This window comes from Parasteatoda tepidariorum, chromosome 8 (genome assembly GCF_043381705.1).
Source record: "Parasteatoda tepidariorum isolate YZ-2023 chromosome 8, CAS_Ptep_4.0, whole genome shotgun sequence".
NCBI lineage: Eukaryota > Metazoa > Arthropoda > Arachnida > Araneae > Theridiidae > Parasteatoda > Parasteatoda tepidariorum.
This window is the reverse complement of record NC_092211.1, coordinates 1,259,490-1,269,729: the sequence shown is the minus strand read 5'-3', so window position 1 is coordinate 1,269,729 and position 10,240 is coordinate 1,259,490. Positions and strand designations below refer to the sequence as shown.

The window sequence follows — 10,240 nt, the reverse complement described above, 5'->3', positions numbered from 1 at the left end:
AGTGAAAAAGCGGAAAAATCTCATCCCTGTAATTTAGAAATTTACAGAAAAATAATTTCCATTTTCACAGGTTATTATAGTATTGCTTTATAACTTCCAAGCGGAACAGCAAGAAGTCCTAAGCTCCACGAGATCTTAATACAGGGTATCTGCTACATTTTAGATTTTCAAATTCAGGACTTTCCATGATTAATTCCAAGAATTTTTCATGACTTAACGAAGTAACTATTTTCGCCGACAAAAACAGAATAATAAATTTAAAAAGCATTATAATAACATTAATTGAAAAGATAGGTAAAACCAAATTTGTTATACTCTGCATCTTCATATTTATTGATTTTAAATTAAAAAAATACAGGAAAGAAAGAGTTGAAGCAATAAAATAGCTGAAAAAATAATAACTGAGCAAATAATTTTTTTTTCTGAAGAATTATAATCTAAAAAAACTTTTCTTGTTGATCAGAAAGGAAAGAAATACACTGATTTTTCTGGTCTCATTTCAGAATTAAAAAAATCTGCTTCAGCTAGAATTTTTAACTGATAAAATAATAAATCAGAAATAATAATAATTCTGAAATCACAGAAGTTTAAAATATACTTCACTATGGAAATGATATTTTTTCTTTCATTTTTTGAAAGAACATAAGAAAAACATTTTATATTTTAATAAAATATGACTGAGTGGGGATTTTGTTACAAATTCAGATTTTCAGAACACCATGAAAAGGGGAGGGGGCTGGGGAATCCCGTTTCAAAAATAAAATTTTGCAACAACCAAAATCCAGGACTTTTTTTTAAAAAATCGTGACAAATTTTTTTCAATACTGAAATTCATGAATTTCCAGGTGAACGGATTTACAGAAAAATAATTTCCATTTTCACAGGTTATTATAGTATTGCAAACATATTATAGTATTTGCATAACAAGCAAAGTAAATTACAATAAATCTGAAGCCTGCCCACCCAGTTCTCTACCCGGTATGGAGTGCAGCAACTAATACCTATATTCCAGTTACTTAAGTTCAGGGGTCTGTCCAGGCTGAATTTACAACCGTTTAACGGTAGTAAAATACTTTTTCTTAAAATTTTATTTTTGTATCCCTTAAGAAACGATAAATCCATATTNACAAATGAAAAGACAGCTATGAAAGGGTGTTTTTTCTAAATATAGGAACTACATTGCTTTTTTAAACAACATACACTCAACTCGTAAGTACCACCTTCCCTGAAGTTACAAAACCATGGCATAGCACAATTAAGTGAAATTTTACTACCTGCCAAAAAATGTCGGTACTAGGATCGCATATTAGGCCCTCCCTAACTTTTCAGATTTTGGCTTGGAAATGCTAAATTCCTTTACAGTTTAGCAATTTTTTGAACAATTTTCGATTTCCATGACTTTTCTAGATAGTTTAACAGCCATGAATATAGTAATATGAAAAAAATTATCTAGGTTACATCATTTGAGAAATAAACAGCACTCAAACTAATCCGGTACTTGATTTGGATTTGAAAATATTGCAGTGCATATTTGTTTACTGGAATTAAAATAATAAAATCTATAGATAACTGAAAAATAAATACCAATTATTTGAACAGATGGATTTGGATTTTAAACATAGAAACAAGCATGCTTAACTAGAATTCATGGGCAAAAATTAAGGAATCAGTGGAAGAACTATTAAGAAAAGTAAACACAAAGGCATGAATTAGGAAAATAATTAGTAACAATGAAGATGGGAGACTGCTGAAAATAAACAATGTATAATTCAGCGATAACACTAAAATACAGATACTGTACAATGTAAAAAATTAATAGACAATAGAAGAATCAATAGAGTTGATAACTGTATTACTAGCTCTCAAAAAGAAAAATTCACAGAACAAAACAAAAAAAAAATTTATACCATAACACATTATTACACGAAAAAATTTAACTCTTGAGTATATGTAATGCCGATCATCAAAATCCTCACTCAAAATAATTGTATACAAAAATTACACATTTGACTAGGAAAGGGTTTAACAGAGAAAAAAAATTTCTGACATTGGAAAAATTTTAAGTCGCACGACAAAAAGGTCATCCTTTTCTAGGTATTCAACAAGATTTTATCGTCATTATAGTTGTCGGTAAATTGGTCTAAAAAGCAGGGGGAAAAAAACCTTTTAAGAAAGAAACATCACAACACAAAATGAAGATTTAGTAAAACATTCATTGAATGCGGGATTTTTGTAAGGAACAATCTTCAGAATTATATAATTTAAATCTCAATAACTAATAGCAAAACTCACTTTCCAACCTTCTATAAAAAATTTAATTTTCCGAGACATTAAAGAGCAAAAATAAATTTCTTTGAGAATGCCAAGTTTTCCCATTAAGCATGGCAAAATTTATTATAATAAATAGAAAAATCACCTAAAGCCTTTCTTTCATTGGTTTTCAACTGCACCTCTTCAGCCTCGTCAAGCACTAAATTCATGTATTCATCAAAACCCTGAAATTAATGCACGAATTAATTACAAAAACTTTTTTTCAGAAAATAAACACTTATTACAGTAGAAATCTACTCACAATGATGCATCCCTCTATGCGAGAATTTACATTTTCATACAGCCAAACCTGAATACGGCTTTTCTAAAAATAAAAATATCACTAATGATTAGTGCATGAATAATTATATTCTATCAACTGAAAAAAAATGTAATACAAAATTATTTTTTTTCTTATTTTGTGTACACAACTACAAATTTCATTAAATTTATGTTTGGGTAAGACAATTTTATTCCAATAATAATAAACATAAATAGTGAAATGTCAGTAAACATGTGGTTTGAAAGGTAAAAAAAATTCAAAATATTATAATAAAAATCGTTATAAAGCACTTACCTTGTGAACAATTTAATAATATACAAACACTTGTATGTACAGAACGCTTGGCTTGCAACAAAAACGAAGAATAAGAAACAAATGAAAAGACAGCTATAAAAGGGTGTTTTTTCTAAATATAGGAACTACATTGCTTTTTTAAACAACATACAGTCAACTCGTAAGTACCACCTTCCATTTGTGTGATCTATTATAACAACTGCTACATGAAGTCAACTTTACAGTTCTATATACCTAATATTATTTAAACACCCATTATTAAAAAGGAGAAAATTAAGCACTTCTTACAGCCTATATGTATAAAGTATCTTTAAGGGCTCTCAAAAGAGGAAATAAAAAATAAGCACTTTTAAAAAATGCTATGTACTCTGGTTGTAAGAGAGATGATTTATTTTGGAGTTAAAACATGTCTTGACACTCACAATATTATTTTATTTCAGTTTTGCTCCTTTTTCTTTGGACATACGCTATTTAGCAAAAGTGGCTGTTGAATAATACAAACACACGTTTAAAAAAATAAAAATTATGATGTAATTCAATAGGCAAAAGAGCAAAGTGTTGAATTTCAAAAAAAGATAAAAATTGAATATAAATATCCACAATTTGGTCTTCAATTACATTTTGAGAACAAGCATTAATAGCCTTGTAATGACGGCAAACAAATCATTTTGACAACAGAGGCATCGGGATAAGAAGTCATAGGGACCTCTAAAAAATTTCTCGATTTCAAACAATTCTGCAGAAGCGAATTTACTTCAATATAGTAGAGCGCCGATTACCCGAACTGCTCAGGACCGAACATGGTTCGGATAATTGGAAAGTTGTTTAAAATCTAGTGTAAATGATTATTATTTATGAATTAACTTCCCTTCACACCTTTTGTAGGCTTAGGACTGGCAGTACTATCTAAAACAGCTCTGGCGTGTTTAAATTTTTTTTCCTTTTTCAATTTTTAAATATTTTTAATTAAATTTTTTTAAACTTCCTTTTTTTCATTTTGAATTATTTTTATAATACTTCAGTTTTTTATAGTTTTTTTGTCAATTACTGATTTTAAAACATTTTTCATTATTTTCCATTGCAAAAGAAATCCAGCAAAGATATCAGTTCAAAGCCTAGTTTTTTTTCAGCAACCATTTATCCCTTATTCTTTTTAAATAAATCAACTGAACTGGATCAACACTATTTTGACGATCTAGCCAATTCATTGCGAAATCTAATGGATTGACTGCTTCTATATGAGAGTGTCCATTATCTTGAACTTGATCACCTACTTCTTTCACTTCGTATGTAGAGTTCCGATTTTCATTCACAATTTCAGCAACAATTTCGCCATTTTCATCCGAAAGATCTACTGGTTCAGAAACTTCAGTTTCGTTTGTTTTTCTGTTAAGAATTTTATTCCAAGATTTAAGATTCCAAGCACCGTATTCACTAATTATTAACCATATGTTACAACTACCCATTCCCAGGGTTGGCAGGTTTTTGACATGTGACAGTTTTTGAAAGTTTAAACCATGGTTTAAACCGTCACGTCAAAAACCTCACTGTCAAAAATGTCGNTCATTATTTTCCATTGCAAAAGAAATCCAGCAAAGATATCAGTTCAAAGCCTAGTTTTTTTTCAGCAACCATTTATCCCTCATTCTTTTTAAATAAATCAACTGAACTGGATCAACACTATTTTGACGTTCTAGCCAATTCATTGCGAAATCTAATGGATTGACTGCTTCTATATGAGAAGGTCCATTATCTTGAACTTGATCACCTACTTCTTTCACTTCGTATGCAGAGTTCCGATTTTCATTCACAATTTCGCCATTTTCATCCGAAAGATCTACTGGTTCAGAAACTTCAGTTTCGTTTGTTTTTCAGTTAAGAATTTTATTCCAAGATTTAAGATTCCAAGCACCGTATTCACTAATTATTAACCATATGTTACAACTACCAATTGCCCAATTATAGAACTTATCAATTCATAAACTCCTTCTGCATTCCAACCATTGTAGACTATCAAAATGAAGCTTGCATTCTTGGAAGATAATTTTCTGTTGTAAAGGGCTAAAGGGGTATGTAGGTTTAACTGCATCACAATACATGTATGTACGGCTACTATAAGAAAACTGCTAAAAAGGTTGTAAATTAAATATGGTCTTCAGATGTGGGGGGTATTATTTATTCTTCTCAATTTAGAAAAATTTTCAATAGGTTAAAAAATATTCCAAACTTTAAAAAAAAAAAAAACGAATTCAGACACAATTTGGATAATTGGACGTTCGGATAATCGACGCTCTACTGTATTCTTTTCAAATAAAAATACAAAAATCACGAAATTTTCCTTCTCCTCTTCCTTTTCTTCTATATCAAGCATAGTCTACAAAAAACTACAGTCTTCTTTTTTTTTAATTTGAAACTCTGCAGGTTCAAGTTCAGAAATAATATTATTTCTGTTATTGAAAACGAAAGTATGACAAAGAAGCTATCGAAAACTTAATACTGAAAGCAAAACAAAAATATGCACAATCAACTAAGAAGGCAGTTCAGGAAGTCATGAAGGTAATGTGCATTTTTTTTTTTTTTTACATTTGTATTGAGAACACTATTAGATAATTTAAGATTAGAAAGTTAATTTGCATAAAAATAAAAGTAGAATAAAGAAAATACATAACTTGGGAGAAAAAAAAGAGGGGGTCAAAACATGTAACAGCAAGTCAAATACCTTCATATAGATTGCTGGTGTGAATGAAAGTTCAGAGGTTACAGATCAGCATAGTATATCAGCCCTGTTCTTAATAAAGAATAGTGTTCCACCCTATTTATAAAACTAGAGCTTATTCTAGCCAGAAAAAAGGGCAGGGGGCAAAAGTNCCACCTGACCGGAACATATGCTCCCGCACCCCAGAGCCCAAGGTCAAGAAAACTGAGATGGGCACAGTCGGCCTTGGCCCTCTTAATGGGCTGTCGCGCCACTGAGTTAGAGTTAGTTAAAAGTAGCAAAGCAATCACATTAATTACTCATTTTTATTAATAAATTAAAATATTGAGTTAATGAGCTAATTAGCTTAGTAATTTATTTAAAATGCATGCATATATTAATAAAATAATAAATGTATTTTTTAAGTGTCTGTAGTTATGATTTAATAATCAAAATGATTAATAATAAATATGATTCAATGATAGTGGAAGTAACTGCAAACTTTCAAAGACAAGTGCAACAAGGTGTGATGGCTATTTTCCCTATAAATCATTGACAGCAACGACAAACTAAATAAAAACAGTTGAAAATAACAAAAGTTTAAAAAATCCATTATGGAGTTCTTGGGGGGAAATAAAGAAGAGTTGAGGAAAGAAAGGGCAAAAAGGAAAGGAAAGAAAGGGCACTAATTAACTTCAGGGGCAGCAGGGTGGATTCTTCAGACTAAAAGGGCAGCAGGCTGCTGCAACGTCTTTACCCTGCCTAGAATGAGCTCTGCTATGGGTCCTTGGAGCATCCCACAAGCAAACCTCTAAATCTTATTTTTTAAATTCTTAAGTTTAAAAACTTTTAGCAACTCTAGTTGTTGTGACAATTCACGATACGAAAATATCACTATGGGATGTGTCCGTAATGTGATCTGTAGCAGCAACTACAAATGCAAATTTGAGTTTAAACATCTAATTTAATATAAAAAATAAACCACATACAGGTTTGCAAAGGGATGGCTGTGAATTAAACCCTTAAATTTAGTCCCCTACTGTGATAGTTTTAATTTCTTTCAGGCCACTGCCAGGAAGTTGTTAAGGCTTGGCAATTATTCTGAAACAAATCACAATACGGAAATTTTCCCTATCCCCGAAATTGAGCTTCTTTTAAAAGTCAGGATATAAGAATACAGTGTCAACTTCTTTAACAATTTATTCTTTTCGAATTACTCCATATAATATCTCATTTTATAAATAGCAATATCATACATTAGAAATCCTTTAATGATAATAAAAACTACTTTTCATTCAATTTTATGCGGAATAGCCAATTTAACTTATAAGACACTTTTGCTTTCTGACAGAATAAGTGAAAAAACCTAAAAATCACACATAAAGCTATTTTGAAGAGTAATACGAGGATACAATTCTTACTGAGAGAAAAAACCTAGCTCATTCAAGCAAGTTATTTTTTTAAATAGATATTTCAAAACATATGGTATGAGTTAAAACAAAAATGCTGATATATATAAGAATTATTTTCCTTTGACAAAAGCCTTAAAGGCATATTCAAAAATTAACCCAGAGTTCAGAGATAGTCCTTCCATAGTTGAAAATCCTCCTACTTCTTATTTCGAAAAAACCTTTATAAATATATTCAACTGCTATTAAAATTTTAAGAAAAGAACACAAAAAAATATGAAACCTTCTTATGAAGAACGTAACTCAATAACTCAAACTAAAGCTGAACAGCAAAAATACCAAGAAAAAAAATTTGCATTAAACAAATACGAAGATTAATATACAGACATATATTAGAAATTTCAACTCAAACTATTCAATACACACTAGGACTACTTACGTTCTGCAAAAATCTGAAGATGAGATTGATGGGTTGTACCATCACCTTTTGAACTTTCTGAGGCTTGTAGGTTGACGACATTGTTCCAAATTTGATAGTAAAATACACTACAAATTGATAATGTTATTAAAAATTACGTTACGATTAAGTTTCACGAGGAAAGAACAATAGCAGGAAAAATACTAAAATGGGGAATCTAGCGGCTTCTAACCGGTAACGTCTATTATAAAACGGGCAGAAACGAGCAGTATGAGCGTCTTAGACCAACCTAATTTCTGGAGTGAAACCATGCTTTGAACTTGCATAGAAAACTATGAGAGAGAGGTGATGACTGGGAAGATGGCGTCATCATCGGTAAGAAATGGATGGGTGATCGTGTAAAGCTAAGGGTGGTGGCGCTAGTGGTAAAATTGCTCTTTCAAGATTTCCGGGTAACTGCTTCCGATATATTTTTGCGCCGCAGATTGAAGAAACGCGCCATCATATTATTGCATCATATCTTTCACAGTATTTCACATGTACCGAGTTCTTTCTTTCAGCCTTTAAACTTCAGCATTATCATATGAATATTATAATCATTAGAATATTTTCTAATTAGGCTAACTTAAAAATATATATTTAAAGATATTTTTGGCGACATTTTATTCAAATGTAGCCAAATAAGGGATAAAATGCAAAACATGGCAAACCTTAAGAATTATTCACAATCAGATGTCAACTTTCCAAAAATTTTTTTGACCGTACGACCTCTGAGAATCAATACATTTCTGAAAGCTCTTATGAATGGTACAATTCAGATTTGAATCCAAATTACAATAACAAAACTGCATAGAATATTAGGCTTGTTCACACATCGCCTCGTAGTCATAACATAAGCGGAGGGATACACCGGAAATTTTCTAAATTTCTTCCGGTTTAAGGACGTTTGTTATTGTTTACATTAGACCACCCATCCATAAACTAAAGAATAAAAAATAAAGTTTATTAGAGTAGTAGTAGTTAATTTACGTCGCACTAGAGCTGCACCATGGGCTATTGGCGACGGTCTGGAAAACATCCGTGAGGATGATCCGAGAACAAGCCATCACAATTTTGATCCTTTGCAGAGGGGGTGGCACCCCTACTTCGGTAGCCCAACGACCTGCACGTGAAGTCGAGCACTTTACGGTAGAACAGTTCATCGAGGACCAATACCACACACCCTCGGTCCCTACGCAGACTACTCCAAGTGGTCACCTACCCGCACACTGACCGCAGCCAGTGATGCTTGACTTCGGTGATCTGCTGGGAACCGTGTCTTAACGATCAGTCCACTGCGGGACATTTATTGGATTAAAAAAAATGTCAGTGCACTTAAAACTCATGCAAAACTAATGCACTTAAAAAAATACCTTAAAATGGTGTAAAGAATATTATACCCTACAATTCAAATTTTTTCAACCATTAATTAATAAAATAAAAAAGTACCAATTATTTACCAAAAATTCCTTTTTGCATAGAATTTTCTTTGGATAAACGAATTTTATAACTGTGTGCAAAATTTTTTCAATTAAATTAAAAAGTTCTTGAGATGTAACGAAATACGCAAAAAGTAAAATTAACATTAAGGGGTCTAAACCTAAGGATCGTTCTCCTGACCAAATTACTGGGATTATTTTTCACAGATTGAGGCTATCCCCTATATTTTGGAGGTCTAAAATTTGAATCCGTTGAAGGAAAGGTATGTTTATTCAGAAAAAGTAAGTTTTTGTGTCTAATTTCCTAACTTAAAATATCGTCTACACTTATTAATTAGCATATTTCAGGTCACTCCCTTGACCCATTAAGATTGAGTCATGGAACGTAAAGATTAGATCAAAGTTTTTCAGGGTGGTCCGTTTTTTATTTTTATTTGGTGCATTGCACAAATGTATTTTTAAAAGATGGGTGAGTTTATATCTAACACAGATATTTAAATATCGTTTGCAGGTTCATGAAAGATTTAAGAAAACTGAGCTATCCACACAAGAAATATGAATCCTGGAAAATCAGTACAACTGAAAAATTACATTTCATCATATGACTGTATTTTATTTTATATCCGTCATTAAACAGCTGACCCAATTTTGGGTTTACGACTACCAATGCTCAAGTCCGTAGCCTTGTAATTTTGAACCAATTCAGAAGACAAGAAAACTCCTTGATCCACCAGAGGTATTGATTTGTTATGGGAACATGGAGGAATTTGCGACTCAAAAAATTTAACGATTAATTTACTACACGGGGAGCCTTCGACTGGCTGGGATCGATCCCATGAACTTTTGGATATGGCCCCATATGACTGTATTGAGAAAATTTCATATTAAGCTATGTACCTTAAAAGGGAGAAGTTGTTACTATTTTTGTAAAAACTCTTATTCATTAATAACTAACGCTCTTATTTATGTTTTTATTTCATAATCCCTATAAGCAAAGTATGAAAGCTTCACCAAATAAATTTCCTTTTTCTTTTAAAAAACTGTTAGTTTTTGGAAAATGATGGGTATGATATTCCACATTTCTTTAAAGATGTCATTCTACAGGTATTCATAAAAAATTTTACAAGCTATACAACTCGTTTAAATAAATTATCTGTACAGTGTATAAACACAAACATTATACAGTTTTTGAGCTAATGAGATGCTGCCTTTATGGTTTGAGAGGAGTACTTAGTTAATTACTACATTAAATGTTTTATTATTATCAGGGGTCTGTCAAGGTTTTTATGAGAGGTACCTATTTCATGAAAATTTAGATATAATTTGTGAAAATTAAAAACTATATTAAAAAAT

The 10,240-nt window shown here is 31.2% G+C and overlaps 1 protein-coding gene across 1 annotated transcript; it reads right to left on the bottom strand.

Annotated features, from left to right (window-relative positions):
- Positions 1–2,416: 2,416 nt before the first annotated feature.
- Positions 2,417–7,679, bottom strand: LOC107440251 (small nuclear ribonucleoprotein E; the record flags this gene model as incomplete). Its single annotated transcript, XM_043055522.2, is given in 3 exon segments — positions 2,417–2,495; positions 2,573–2,635; positions 7,431–7,679. Coding segments are annotated over 3 exon segments (223 nt in total), but the record flags the coding sequence as incomplete, so codon positions are not given.
- Positions 7,680–10,240: the final 2,561 nt, after the last annotated feature.